This window comes from Sphaerodactylus townsendi, linkage group LG15, assembly GCF_021028975.2.
Source record: "Sphaerodactylus townsendi isolate TG3544 linkage group LG15, MPM_Stown_v2.3, whole genome shotgun sequence".
NCBI classification, from domain to species: Eukaryota; Metazoa; Chordata; class Lepidosauria; order Squamata; family Sphaerodactylidae; genus Sphaerodactylus; species Sphaerodactylus townsendi.
The window spans coordinates 7,145,628-7,161,063 of record NC_059439.1 but is presented as its reverse complement, the minus strand read 5'-3'; the positions used below and the strand labels follow the sequence as shown (position 1 = coordinate 7,161,063).

The 15,436-nt window shown below is 59.3% G+C and overlaps 1 protein-coding gene across 1 annotated transcript in view; it reads right to left on the bottom strand.

Moving 5' to 3' along the window:
• Positions 1-1,320: 1,320 nt before the first annotated feature.
• The window catches only part of LOC125444907 (gasdermin-A-like), a 28,613-nt gene continuing 14,497 nt past the window's right edge, over positions 1,321-15,436 (bottom strand). Inside the window, exons 4-9 of the mRNA XM_048517661.1 lie at positions 12,143-12,308; positions 11,562-11,655; positions 10,191-10,229; positions 3,562-3,672; positions 2,290-2,363; positions 1,321-1,800 (exon numbers count right to left, since the gene is read on the bottom strand). Coding sequence (XP_048373618.1) covers positions 1,564-1,800; positions 2,290-2,363; positions 3,562-3,672; positions 10,191-10,229; positions 11,562-11,655; positions 12,143-12,308 — 721 coding nt within the window. The 3' untranslated portion in view covers positions 1,321-1,563. The remainder of the gene's footprint in view (positions 1,801-2,289; positions 2,364-3,561; positions 3,673-10,190; positions 10,230-11,561; positions 11,656-12,142; positions 12,309-15,436) is intronic.

Below are 15,436 nucleotides of genomic sequence, written 5' to 3'. Positions count from 1 at the left end.
TTCCCATCAGCCCCTACCAGCATGGCCAATTGGCCATGCTGACAGAGGCTGATGGGAATTGTAGTTCCTGAACATCTGGAGAGCCGCAGGTTCCCTACCCCTGACATAGGCTATCTATCTATATATATAGTGATCAAGTTACCCAACGCTCTTCAAGCGACTCTAAGCGACCATGTGCTCTGTAGCTAATTTCCCCAACCAAAAAGGGTCGTTGCATCCCACAATTTTGGGTAGCAACATCATCAGCACAAGTCTTTAGGCAGTCAAAGGAGAAGCCTGGCTGAGGCACATAAATGTAAACTTCAGAGTGTGGTTTGAATTCAGTGCTTTCAGGTACAAGTAGGTTTTCATCAACCAGCCACTAAGATGGAGTCTTTTACACAAACAGAATTTCATCTTCACCAGTCTCTCATTACTAATATCCCTGATCTTAATTTTGTGGTCAGTGGAATGCTATGCTGTATATTTATGTGGGTTTCAAGATGCATTTTGTATCAGATAGGGTTCCCCTACCATGTTGGGGCTGGAGATCTCTTGGAAATGCAGGGCTCAGTTGCCATGGAGAAAATGACTGATTTAGAGGGTGGAGTGGTTATATCCTACTGAGCTCCTTCCCCAAACCATGCTTCCCTCCACTCTGCCCCTAAATATCCAGGAATTTCCCAGGTCAAGTAGACTCTGAGTTAGGAGGTCTGTAACAACTGATAAGTTTCTGAAATAGTTTGTGCCCCATAATATTCTTGCAAGTAAGCTAGTGAAATGTGGACTAGACAATGCTACTATTAGTTGGATTTGTAATTGGTTGATAGACTGAACTCAAAGGGTTCTCATTAATGGCTCTTCATCCTGGAGAGAAGTGGCTAGTGGGGTGTCACAGGGTTCTGTCCTGGGCCCAGTGCTATTCAATATTTTTATCAATTACTTGGATGATGGAATAGAGAGCATGTTAATCAAATTTGCAGATGACCCCAAATTAGGAGGGGTAGCTAATACCCCAGAGGACAGAGTCAGAATTCAAAATGACCCGGACAGATTAGAGAGCTGGGCCGAAACAAACAAAATGAATTTCAACAGAGAGGAATGTAAGATACTACACTTAGGCAGAAAAAATGAAATGCACAGATATAGGATGGGTGACACCTGGTTTGACAACACTATATGTGAAAGGGATCTGGGAGTCTTAGTAGAGCACAAACTGAACATGAGTCAGCAGTGTGCTGCAGTGGCCAAGAAAGCCAATGCAAATTTGGCCCGTATCAATAGGAGTATAGTGTCAAAAATAAGGGATGTAATTGTACCTCTCTATTCTGCATTGGTGAGACCTTACCTGGAATATTGTTCCCAGTTCTGGTCACCACAATTCAAGAAGGATATTAACAAGCTGGAATGTATCTAGAGGAGGGCAACCAATATGGTAAAAGGTCTGGGTGAATGAGCTACTAAATGGCAATGCAAGCATAAAGTCAAGCACTTTGGGGCAAAAATCTAAAGCACATTCACATGGATTTGGATACTAATAAAATGTGTTTTGTGGTACATGTTCAAGTGAAATATTCCATGCTGTCATTTGGAGAGAAGACTCAGCACATACAGAGCAACATACAATGAACCGAGGGCCAAAAAAGCATCAGGGGTTCCAGTCACAGCAAGACTAGCTCCATTTCTTTGGACTGTTGCTCCACTTAACTTGATCATAGCTTCAGTAATATCCAGCTCATCTTCAATGAAAGAAGAGACTTTCTGGGCATCTATAAGTCTTCCTTTTTTGTGGCTGAAACCATTTTCTAGAATGTGTTGTACCTTTGCAGACAAGAAAGAAGCAAAATCAGAACAACTTCATCTGTAATATCAGCAAAATCAGAACTTCTTGGTCTGTAATATGAACAATGGAATTCGTACATCTGAAAGAAACTGGCATCAGATGTATGAGATCTGTGACATACGTTTTGCTAACTTACCTTCAACACATGCCTCTTTTTATGTTTGGTGGTGGACAGGAAGCAAATCCTCAAAAATACAGCAGGATATTGTCCAGTAAGAGTGTACATACTATACAGAGCCTAACTAAAGGGTATAAATGTTTACTAGGAGTCTTGTTGGAAGGCCCTCAGTTACATTAGAAGGTACAAAAACGAGGTGTGAACATTGAAGATAGTGGACATGTCAAAACTGTAGTTATGGCATTCTGACTTTCTTGAAAATCTTCAGCAAGCATACATTCTGTATTTTTTAAATCAAACCATGCCCATTGAAGAGTACAGAGCTTGTTTGAATGGAAATCTCTCTTACCAGTGCAGTTTGCTTGGGCACAATTTTCCTCTCCACAGATTCCTCCAGAAGCAACATCTCAGATCTTGGCAATTCTGGGGAAGGAAAGAAAAAGAACACTTGTTTAAGGAAAACATTCCATTATAGTAAAGCAGAAAGCAAACAGAGAGCAGGCAAGCCTAATTAACTGCAGTAGTAACCATAATTTGCAGATCGTTGGAACTCAAAAACTTACATCCTGAAGCTATTGTTTGTCTCTAAGGTGTTACTGAACTCAAGTCTGACCCAAAAAACATGAGTGCCATTCTGTGTACAATTACAGCTAATAACTGAATAGTTGGAATTCCCCAAGCTGTGGGCTCCTCAAAATACCAATTCAATCATGCCATATTTATGAACATCTGGTGAAGATAGTCTCTTGAGCAGCGTCACTCCATGAACTTAGGTGTCTCTGAAATGGATGTGGTTTTCCTGTTTTTCTCCTGATGGGATGGCCTGCGTAGAGACCATTCACATTGCTTTGCAATTCCAGCCTTGCTTATTGATAAATTCATATATTTATCGATTCCCACCCTCAATATCTTCTTTCCAATCATTACTGTTAAAGATTTCTCTTGGTCTGCAGTTTTACTTGCCTAGCCCAAACACTGGGAATGTGGGTCCGTTTGGTTATTAAGCATGCTAAGACACAGACTACAGTTTTCAAATATGATTGAGCTGGTGCAATACACCGGCATGGATTCTAAGCAAATCGTTCTAAGAAGAGCTTGTGCAACAGAAGCAACTGCTAGTTTCCCATAGAACCTTCTGTCTTCCTGAAAATCCTGTTCCAGGGGATCAAAAGATACACAGGGACAACACTAGAGAAATTGTTGGGGGTCTCTGGTGGAAGGTGAAATCTACAAAAGTCTTGTGCAAGTGGAACTAAGCGTAAATCCCAATCCAATGTTATAAAAACTAAGAAAACTCTGGAGCTGTTTTTTGAAGCTCAAAATATGTCAAAAAATCTCTCTCAGTAGAAGAATTTGGGAGTTATGAATTGGAGCTAAGTCAGTGCTGGGACATTCAGGTGTTGACAAAGCTGGAGTAAATACCATAGCGAGGCAAGCTTTTGTAGGGATTGCTCACTGGTTGTGTTTGCCAGAAGTAGTTTTTTCTGCTTGTTTTAACTCAGGAATGAAAGGCATTTCAAGTCATTCCGAGGTTAACTTGCAGCTACCTTGAAGCTAATGAACCCTTTAGTGAAATACTTGTATCCCAGCGGTTACTGCATTTGAAAGCAATATTCCTCACCATCCAGAGCTTGAAGAAAGTACAGGACAGGTTCAGCGATGTCTTGGCAAATGGCTCCAGTGGAATCTTGTAAGTTGTCCACTAATTCTTGCAGCTCTGGCCTGCCAGTCCCCCCCCCCCACCCCCCCCCCCCCCCACCCCCCCCCCCCCCCACCCCCCCCCCCCCCCACCCCCCCCCCCCCCCACCCCCCCCCCCCCCCACCCCCCCCCCCCCCCACCCCCCCCCCCCCCCACCCCCCCCCCCCCCCACCCCCCCCCCCCCCCACCCCCCCCCCCCCCCACCCCCCCCCCCCCCCACCCCCCCCCCCCCCCACCCCCCCCCCCCCCCACCCCCCCCCCCCCCCACCCCCCCCCCCCCCCACCCCCCCCCCCCCCCACCCCCCCCCCCCCCCACCCCCCCCCCCCCCCACCCCCCCCCCCCCCCACCCCCCCCCCCCCCCACCCCCCCCCCCCCCCACCCCCCCCCCCCCCCACCCCCCCCCCCCCCCACCCCCCCCCCCCCCCACCCCCCCCCCCCCCCACCCCCCCCCCCCCCCACCCCCCCCCCCCCCCACCCCCCCCCCCCCCCACCCCCCCCCCCCCCCACCCCCCCCCCCCCCCACCCCCCCCCCCCCCCACCCCCCCCCCCCCCCACCCCCCCCCCCCCCCACCCCCCCCCCCCCCCACCCCCCCCCCCCCCCACCCCCCCCCCCCCCCACCCCCCCCCCCCCCCACCCCCCCCCCCCCCCACCCCCCCCCCCCCCCACCCCCCCCCCCCCCCACCCCCCCCCCCCCCCACCCCCCCCCCCCCCCACCCCCCCCCCCCCCCACCCCCCCCCCCCCCCACCCCCCCCCCCCCCCACCCCCCCCCCCCCCCACCCCCCCCCCCCCCCACCCCCCCCCCCCCCCACCCCCCCCCCCCCCCACCCCCCCCCCCCCCCACCCCCCCCCCCCCCCACCCCCCCCCCCCCCCACCCCCCCCCCCCCCCACCCCCCCCCCCCCCCACCCCCCCCCCCCCCCACCCCCCCCCCCCCCCACCCCCCCCCCCCCCCACCCCCCCCCCCCCCCACCCCCCCCCCCCCCCACCCCCCCCCCCCCCCACCCCCCCCCCCCCCCACCCCCCCCCCCCCCCACCCCCCCCCCCCCCCACCCCCCCCCCCCCCCACCCCCCCCCCCCCCCACCCCCCCCCCCCCCCACCCCCCCCCCCCCCCACCCCCCCCCCCCCCCACCCCCCCCCCCCCCCACCCCCCCCCCCCCCCACCCCCCCCCCCCCCCACCCCCCCCCCCCCCCACCCCCCCCCCCCCCCACCCCCCCCCCCCCCCACCCCCCCCCCCCCCCACCCCCCCCCCCCCCCACCCCCCCCCCCCCCCACCCCCCCCCCCCCCCACCCCCCCCCCCCCCCACCCCCCCCCCCCCCCACCCCCCCCCCCCCCCACCCCCCCCCCCCCCCACCCCCCCCCCCCCCCACCCCCCCCCCCCCCCACCCCCCCCCCCCCCCACCCCCCCCCCCCCCCACCCCCCCCCCCCCCCACCCCCCCCCCCCCCCACCCCCCCCCCCCCCCACCCCCCCCCCCCCCCACCCCCCCCCCCCCCCACCCCCCCCCCCCCCCACCCCCCCCCCCCCCCACCCCCCCCCCCCCCCACCCCCCCCCCCCCCCACCCCCCCCCCCCCCCACCCCCCCCCCCCCCCACCCCCCCCCCCCCCCACCCCCCCCCCCCCCCACCCCCCCCCCCCCCCACCCCCCCCCCCCCCCACCCCCCCCCCCCCCCACCCCCCCCCCCCCCCACCCCCCCCCCCCCCCACCCCCCCCCCCCCCCACCCCCCCCCCCCCCCACCCCCCCCCCCCCCCACCCCCCCCCCCCCCCACCCCCCCCCCCCCCCACCCCCCCCCCCCCCCACCCCCCCCCCCCCCCACCCCCCCCCCCCCCCACCCCCCCCCCCCCCCACCCCCCCCCCCCCCCACCCCCCCCCCCCCCCACCCCCCCCCCCCCCCACCCCCCCCCCCCCCCACCCCCCCCCCCCCCCACCCCCCCCCCCCCCCACCCCCCCCCCCCCCCACCCCCCCCCCCCCCCACCCCCCCCCCCCCCCACCCCCCCCCCCCCCCACCCCCCCCCCCCCCCACCCCCCCCCCCCCCCACCCCCCCCCCCCCCCACCCCCCCCCCCCCCCACCCCCCCCCCCCCCCACCCCCCCCCCCCCCCACCCCCCCCCCCCCCCACCCCCCCCCCCCCCCACCCCCCCCCCCCCCCACCCCCCCCCCCCCCCACCCCCCCCCCCCCCCACCCCCCCCCCCCCCCACCCCCCCCCCCCCCCACCCCCCCCCCCCCCCACCCCCCCCCCCCCCCACCCCCCCCCCCCCCCACCCCCCCCCCCCCCCACCCCCCCCCCCCCCCACCCCCCCCCCCCCCCACCCCCCCCCCCCCCCACCCCCCCCCCCCCCCACCCCCCCCCCCCCCCACCCCCCCCCCCCCCCACCCCCCCCCCCCCCCACCCCCCCCCCCCCCCACCCCCCCCCCCCCCCACCCCCCCCCCCCCCCACCCCCCCCCCCCCCCACCCCCCCCCCCCCCCACCCCCCCCCCCCCCCACCCCCCCCCCCCCCCACCCCCCCCCCCCCCCACCCCCCCCCCCCCCCACCCCCCCCCCCCCCCACCCCCCCCCCCCCCCACCCCCCCCCCCCCCCACCCCCCCCCCCCCCCACCCCCCCCCCCCCCCACCCCCCCCCCCCCCCACCCCCCCCCCCCCCCACCCCCCCCCCCCCCCACCCCCCCCCCCCCCCACCCCCCCCCCCCCCCACCCCCCCCCCCCCCCACCCCCCCCCCCCCCCACCCCCCCCCCCCCCCACCCCCCCCCCCCCCCACCCCCCCCCCCCCCCACCCCCCCCCCCCCCCACCCCCCCCCCCCCCCACCCCCCCCCCCCCCCACCCCCCCCCCCCCCCACCCCCCCCCCCCCCCACCCCCCCCCCCCCCCACCCCCCCCCCCCCCCACCCCCCCCCCCCCCCACCCCCCCCCCCCCCCACCCCCCCCCCCCCCCACCCCCCCCCCCCCCCACCCCCCCCCCCCCCCACCCCCCCCCCCCCCCACCCCCCCCCCCCCCCACCCCCCCCCCCCCCCACCCCCCCCCCCCCCCACCCCCCCCCCCCCCCACCCCCCCCCCCCCCCACCCCCCCCCCCCCCCACCCCCCCCCCCCCCCACCCCCCCCCCCCCCCACCCCCCCCCCCCCCCACCCCCCCCCCCCCCCACCCCCCCCCCCCCCCACCCCCCCCCCCCCCCACCCCCCCCCCCCCCCACCCCCCCCCCCCCCCACCCCCCCCCCCCCCCACCCCCCCCCCCCCCCACCCCCCCCCCCCCCCACCCCCCCCCCCCCCCACCCCCCCCCCCCCCCACCCCCCCCCCCCCCCACCCCCCCCCCCCCCCACCCCCCCCCCCCCCCACCCCCCCCCCCCCCCACCCCCCCCCCCCCCCACCCCCCCCCCCCCCCACCCCCCCCCCCCCCCACCCCCCCCCCCCCCCACCCCCCCCCCCCCCCACCCCCCCCCCCCCCCACCCCCCCCCCCCCCCACCCCCCCCCCCCCCCACCCCCCCCCCCCCCCACCCCCCCCCCCCCCCACCCCCCCCCCCCCCCACCCCCCCCCCCCCCCACCCCCCCCCCCCCCCACCCCCCCCCCCCCCCACCCCCCCCCCCCCCCACCCCCCCCCCCCCCCACCCCCCCCCCCCCCCACCCCCCCCCCCCCCCACCCCCCCCCCCCCCCACCCCCCCCCCCCCCCACCCCCCCCCCCCCCCACCCCCCCCCCCCCCCACCCCCCCCCCCCCCCACCCCCCCCCCCCCCCACCCCCCCCCCCCCCCACCCCCCCCCCCCCCCACCCCCCCCCCCCCCCACCCCCCCCCCCCCCCACCCCCCCCCCCCCCCACCCCCCCCCCCCCCCACCCCCCCCCCCCCCCACCCCCCCCCCCCCCCACCCCCCCCCCCCCCCACCCCCCCCCCCCCCCACCCCCCCCCCCCCCCACCCCCCCCCCCCCCCACCCCCCCCCCCCCCCACCCCCCCCCCCCCCCACCCCCCCCCCCCCCCACCCCCCCCCCCCCCCACCCCCCCCCCCCCCCACCCCCCCCCCCCCCCACCCCCCCCCCCCCCCACCCCCCCCCCCCCCCACCCCCCCCCCCCCCCACCCCCCCCCCCCCCCACCCCCCCCCCCCCCCACCCCCCCCCCCCCCCACCCCCCCCCCCCCCCACCCCCCCCCCCCCCCACCCCCCCCCCCCCCCACCCCCCCCCCCCCCCACCCCCCCCCCCCCCCACCCCCCCCCCCCCCCACCCCCCCCCCCCCCCACCCCCCCCCCCCCCCACCCCCCCCCCCCCCCACCCCCCCCCCCCCCCACCCCCCCCCCCCCCCACCCCCCCCCCCCCCCACCCCCCCCCCCCCCCACCCCCCCCCCCCCCCACCCCCCCCCCCCCCCACCCCCCCCCCCCCCCACCCCCCCCCCCCCCCACCCCCCCCCCCCCCCACCCCCCCCCCCCCCCACCCCCCCCCCCCCCCACCCCCCCCCCCCCCCACCCCCCCCCCCCCCCACCCCCCCCCCCCCCCACCCCCCCCCCCCCCCACCCCCCCCCCCCCCCACCCCCCCCCCCCCCCACCCCCCCCCCCCCCCACCCCCCCCCCCCCCCACCCCCCCCCCCCCCCACCCCCCCCCCCCCCCACCCCCCCCCCCCCCCACCCCCCCCCCCCCCCACCCCCCCCCCCCCCCACCCCCCCCCCCCCCCACCCCCCCCCCCCCCCACCCCCCCCCCCCCCCACCCCCCCCCCCCCCCACCCCCCCCCCCCCCCACCCCCCCCCCCCCCCACCCCCCCCCCCCCCCACCCCCCCCCCCCCCCACCCCCCCCCCCCCCCACCCCCCCCCCCCCCCACCCCCCCCCCCCCCCACCCCCCCCCCCCCCCACCCCCCCCCCCCCCCACCCCCCCCCCCCCCCACCCCCCCCCCCCCCCACCCCCCCCCCCCCCCACCCCCCCCCCCCCCCACCCCCCCCCCCCCCCACCCCCCCCCCCCCCCACCCCCCCCCCCCCCCACCCCCCCCCCCCCCCACCCCCCCCCCCCCCCACCCCCCCCCCCCCCCACCCCCCCCCCCAGGGGGGGGGGGGTCCTTAGCCTTGGACAATGATAATGGCAGAGCCATCTGTGACCTTGGTATGGATGTGCGAGCTGCCAGGCCAAGCATGGTACAGGCCTGACAATAATACCACTACTGTGAATGATCTGTCACATGTCTGGGATTGTCTACTTTATTTCATGCTATTGCTGTATTTTGTTCTATTTTAAAGAAAACATAAAGATCTAAGTGCCCAGACATTTTTCAGAAAAGGGGGGAGCTTAAATTCATTAGCTGAAAGATAAATAATATACAGGCGGGGAACTCTTTTTACGTTAAATGTTTATGGATAGTGGCGTGGGTAGTAGTCTGCCCCCCCTAACGGCACCCAGCAAACTTTGGAAATCCTTGCAAATTTAGGGGCAGCCTCTTGAATTGTTTTCTTTTTATGTAAGAATTTTGCTTGTCAACTGTTTTTGACAGAGATTGGGGATTATTGGAAGTTTACACACTTAGTTTACACTAAATGTGAACGTTCTAAATAATCCCAGTTATGAAAATAAATTTAATTCCAAACATGAGGTACTGCAAGCTGGAAAAGCCCTGTCTCCGGGCTCCTCCAATCTCAACTCTGCAGGAAAGGGGATAAAGAAATGGGCATCAGAAGAAGATCTTAACTGGCATGGTGGATGACGTGGTACTTTAAGTCCCCAAACCTAAGCCATTTTGGGTCTGAAAGATAAGAATGAGCGCTAAAGGGGTATCTGAAATGATAAGGGGTCCAGTGAAGATCTTTTAACCTGAGGAAGATATAATCCCTGTATCCAGCCCCTGAGAACAACTTGGCAGTCAGTACATTTTAGACCAACTGAAGTGGTGTGTTTTCAGCTTACCCTTGCCTTTCTCTTATATTTAACAGACCTGTGAATAGTTTGAACAATTTAGACTGGACAGAAACTGAGTATTTTTTTATTCTTCTTACTTTAAGCATATTGTTACACAATCTGAACTCATCTTTCCTATACTCTTACTCTCAGAGCCACATTCAAGTCATTTAAACCTTCTTTACCTTAGCTCATTTATCAGTGTGCAAGCTTGCCCTTCCCATGTGCTGGGTATAATATAGGATATCAGCCAGCACTCCAATCAACAGATGAGTTGAGGGTCAAGGGGGTGCTGGTGCTAGGCCCCCAAGGAGACAGGGTCAGAAGATGCCATTGCTCAGAAGGCCTTAGAACCTACTGCAGCCAAATGCACCTTTGCAAAAACAGGCTGAATACCATATACCTGCTCGTGAATATCATAATAATGCATACTTGGTATCATTTTCAATGAGTTAATTTAGATATTCAGGCTTTAAAGTTGTACCAGTATTTTGAATTGATTGTGACAGTATAACTGCTGTAGCATTCCTGAAAACGAGTTCTGTTAATTGCTTCTTGCACTGAAGAGCGGAGTCAGCCCAGCTTGTTCTAACATCCTTGCACTGGCAGGAATTTCTGCCTTTTTACCATCTCTGGCAATTAACATCCATGCATAAGTATGAACAAAACTACTTACGAAAAGTTTCTCTTGTGTCTTCTGGAAAGAGTGCACTGGCTGTGGGAAGAGAAAGAGTAGAAAGAAGTAATAATACTATTAAGTAACTTGCCAATCGTTTTTAATTTGGAAGAAGAAGAAGAAGAGTTTGGATTTATACCCCACCTTTCTCTAAGGAAATTCAAGATGGCTTCCAAGCTCCTTTCCCCCCACAACAGACACCTTGTGAGGTAGATGGGACTGAGAGAGTTCAGAGAGAACTGTGACTAGCCCAAGGTCACCCAGCAGGAATGTAGGAGTGTTGAAACACATCTGGTTCACCAGATAAGCCTCTGTCACTCAGGTGGACGAGTGGGGAATCAAACCCGGTTCTCCAGGTTGAACACCTGCTCTTAACCACTACACCACGCTGGAAAAATCTCCTGAGTATAGTTCAGAGTAAGTAAAGCATATTTTAGTGTCTGATGTACTTATATATATACCATGCCCCATGTCAGACTCTTGAACGTGGAAATAAAAGAGACGGTAGAAAAGTCCAAAAGCAGTTTATTCCAGGTGATACGAAGAGTAACAAAGTAAAGCAGGATCTGAGGTAGAGAGCTCAGATCCAGGACCTATATCCTTTAAACCCCCCCCCCCCGTTTCGCCCCACACCAAATGTCCACTACAGTTTCTACAACTGTTGCACTACCGAGCTTCAAAGAACCTGGGAACCTTTCACACCTCTTTGAAGATGGGCTGACGCCAGGAGATTGCCAGGAAGGGAAGAGGGAAACAGGGAAACATTTGCAATTCACGCACAGCAAGACACCTAGGTACTGTCAGGCATGGTCCTGACATCCTATACCCACAGTGGCTCAACAAGGGATGTGAGGTGTAAAGTATTCTCTTCCAGGAATAAAATAAAGAAGGATCAGAAATAGTATGTGAATAGGCCTCATTCTTCCCCATCACTACTACCCCCACATACCATGTCTCAATTCTGCAACAACTCTAGATCCTTGAGCCTCACAGCAGCAGTGGCATAGTGGTTAAGAGCAGGTGTACTCTAATCTGGAGGAACCAGGTTTGATTCCCCGCTCTGCTGCCTGAGCTGTGGAGGCTTATCTGGTGAACTAGATTAGCTTGTGCACTTCAACACACATGCCAACTGGGGGACCTTGGGCTAGTCACAGTTCTTTTGGGCTCTCAGCCCCACCTACCTCACAGGTTGTTTTTTGTGAGGGGGGAAGGGAAAGGAGATTATAAGATCCTTTCAGTCTCTTACAGGAGAGAAAGGTAGGGTATAGATCCAAACTCTTCTTCTTCTTCAAATGTTGACTGGCGCAAATGAATTCTCACTGCATCATGGTAGCTAATGGCAGTGGGCTATAGATTTCAAAGTTATCTTACCTAAGGATCCTTCTCTGATTAGTAGCCGTTTTACTCTGAATGCCAGGGTGCAGTCCTTTGGGATGATTACTGCTTTCTTGCTGTCATGGATACCCTAGAATGAAATTGAGTTTGGTCAATATGTTACTCAATATATTGCTCAATATGTTGTTCCTTTTGCCAGTCCAAGCATAAGGTGTAGTCAGTCATGATCTATTTTGACTGTGGTTATTTTGTGAAACTGAAATCGGCTCAGTCACTCACATCCTGCTTTGCTGTTTTCCCCATCTTCACTCTGATCAAGAATCTTTGTAGCTAGAGAATATGCGAGGGAGGCACAAGGGGGAAAGCCAGGGTTATGCCAAGGGGGTCTGTGTTCAATCAACACAGAGCATACTTAAGATTGTGGTTATTAAACCAACTTCAAACCATTGTTTCAGAACCTGGTTTGATGGATCCTAACTAACCTTACTGGGATGGTCTGCATTCAGACAATCACACTAACTGCAATTGGTCTAACCACAGTTGGTTTAATTAACTTAGAGCTTTGCATTATGTCTGAACCTTTCTCTCCAATTCCTGTGTACAAACACAAATCTGACCGTAAATTTCATTTTGACACGGAGTTCAGCGAGGATGTTGCCTTCTGTTTTGTTGGATTCCCTAAACTCAGTTGCTTCCGTAGCTTCGATAGTCTCAGTGATCAAATACAGATTCTTTTGGAACTTCTCTGATTGCTTAATAAGCGCATGGTTCAAGTTGATTTTACTGTAGAAAAAGATAGGAATCCAATGTCTAAGAATGGATCGTTTATATATAAACACTAAAAGTAACATTTTTAACAGCATTTATATGAACACCAAGGCGTCGCTTCAAGACGTTAGTTAGGGCAGCTTCCACCTTCTGGCAAGAATTCTGTCAAGGGCGTGGAGGTCGGGAGGCCGCTTCGTGATGCAGGTGGCATGGACGGCCTCTGGAGGATCGGTATGCAGGCGGCTCCGCATGGAGTCGTTTCCCTTTCCTTTTCTCGTGCCGCCGTCCTGCGGGCCACTCAGTTTCGCCCATCGCCTGCCCTCCCACCTCCAGGGGTCGGAGGACAGCCAGGGAGGGACTTAGGGAGGCCAGCAGGACGGCGACACGAAAGAGGTAAATGGGACAGGGAAGGGGAAACAGCGCGTTCCCGGCCTCGCGCGTTCGCGACCGGCGACCGGCTGGAAGACGCCTTCAACAAATCGAACCCTTTAAAGGGTTGTTGTTTAAGCGGCCTGACGCCACTCTGGGGGAGGGGAGCGAAGTCAGGTCGGCGCTAAGCTGCCGCAAGCAGTGCAGCAGCCCCGCCTGTGCGAATGGCGGCCTGGGGGCGGCGTTTTTACCGCCCCCAGGCCGTCGTTTTTGGCCCATGCGGAAAGAGCCCAAGAGTACTAATTTTTCTAACAATCTGCTACAAGACTGGGTAGAAAGTGATGCTTCATTCTTCAAGCAACTAATGCTGCAATCATACATGGAGTTCATTTACTCCAGACTAAATCTAGTGATTTCAAGTTACTCTGTTCAGGATTCTACTGTAAAAATAGCTTTTCTTCTCTTCCAGTGCAGCTATAATCACTTTCTTATTCTTAGCTTTAAGTCTATCACATAGGCTTGCCCAGTGGCATAGCTGGATCATCTGGAGCCCAGGGCGGAGTCCAAATTTTCCGCACCCCATGGCCTGCCTCCCCCCGCACTCCCCACTTATCTAGAAGCTGGTCGATGGGAGCAGGCCTCCCTCGTCCTGGGCTTGGCCACGGTGCAACGTTGCACCAAGGCCCAGCCATTTCCAGGAAGGAGAAGGGGTGTGGCTGGGCCTCAGTGTGACATTTGGATGTCACACCAAGGCCCAGCCACGCCCCTCCTTCCCGGAAGTGTGGGTGTGATTTTTCCGCCCCCCTCACGTGACTCACACGGGGCGCCCTGGGTGTTTGTCCCTAGATGTCCCCGTGGCAGATACGCCACTTGGGTTGCCAATTTTCAGGTAGTATCTGAAGCTCTCTCACTATTACAATTGATCTCTAGATGAGTATGCTCAGTTTCCCTGGAGAAAATAGCTGCTTTGTACTTAAAGAAACGCAAAAAGATATTGAAAAAAACAACTGTGGAAAAAACTGAAGTTTTTAAAAAATTGGGACTGTTGCTAGATGTTATCCCAAATCAATACAGACTGCTTTTCATGTATCTCTCTACTGCTGCAAGGACAGTGTACGTGCAGAAATGGAGAGATAATAAAATACCAACAAAGACTGTATATTGAAAGTCACAGAATACTCAGAAATAGCAAAATTGACAACTTCATTAAGAGACAGTAATACAGAGAAGTTTTCAGAAAACTGGAAACGTTTTACAGATTATCTATTGAAAACATATGGTAGTAGAGAAATAATTGCAGGATTTGAGATCTAAAAGAAAACAGGAGAATGAATTAGAATAGTAATGATATAGTGTGTATTTGATAAATGTTTCATTTTAAATTCAGCGGAACCTTGGGTTTCATTGCCTTCAGTTTTCATCTGTTTCAGGTTTCATTGATTTGCCTTGGTTTTCATCGATTTGCAGAAAGGTGCAAGGGTTTGTGGAGAAAAATCACACAGACAAAAGCTGTTGCAGGCCGTGTCTGCAACTTGTTTAATTACAATTTCTTCCCCCATTTCAGACAAATCTTAAAGAGGCATCAGAAACAGACCTCTTTGGACAGCTTTCTGGTGCGACATTGGTTCCTATGGAAAAGTTTGCCTCTGTTTTCATCGGTTTTGGTTTTCATCGATTCTTTTTGGACGGATTACCAACAAAAAACGAGGTTCCACTGTATATGCACAAACCTTGAATGGATTAGAATTCAACAATGAGATTGCGGGAAGTCATTATATGGTTTTATGGTGTTCAGTTTAGTTATAATAGGTTGTGTTCAGATATTGTAAAATTTGTGTTTTAATTTTTCCTCTGTACTTTTTTTGTATTTTTAATTTTTATTCTGTACTAATGTATTTATTATTTATTTATTTATTTGGATTTCATAGACCGCCTCATTCCCGAAGGGCTCTAGGTGGTTTACAACAATAGCGCCCAATAATCAGTAGTTAAAACAACATTTAAAATCCTTAAAATTCAATAAGCAGCGTACCAATCTCTAAACAGAGACAGCTTAATAATACCATGTAATGGTAGATATGGGAGTATATAGCAGTATATGTTTTTATGTTGGGAAAATAAAAATGTATCATTAAAAATAGCTACTTTGGAGGGTGAATTCCAGGGCTGGAGCGAGAGGGAACGGAGCCCGGGGCAAGGGTGCACACACCTTCCCCAGGCTCACACTCGGTGCATCATGCACCCTTCCCCCCCGCTCCCTTGACGCTATGCCACTTGTGAACTCTATGGAATTATACGCTGCAGAAGTTCCCCCCACCAAGCCCTGCCCTCTCCAGGCTCTGTTTTCCCAAATCTCCAGGTATTTCCCAACCCAGGCCTAACAGTTCTACTACCCAATCAGCATGTCTCCTCTTCACATTTTTGGGTGGAGTAGGTGCATACACCTTTGCTCTGCCTGGAATACGACAGCGTCAGTACCATTTCCTATCCACTTCTCTATAGAGGAAAGGAGCACATTATCCATTCTTTTCTCCTACACCAACGGTGCCATTTGTTTCTTCCAAGGAAAACAGCAGTGACTGCTTATTCTTCCTCTGAAACAAGTTGCAAGGAAGTGGGGATGAAAATGGCTTCAGTCCAGTGGCAACTTTTAGACCAACAAAGTGTTATTCTTGGTATAAGCTTTCATGTGCATGCACTCAGTGATGTTCAACCGGCCGTTCGCTTGGCTGTGGCTGTGAGGCGCATTGAAACAAAAGAATCGCACATAGTGT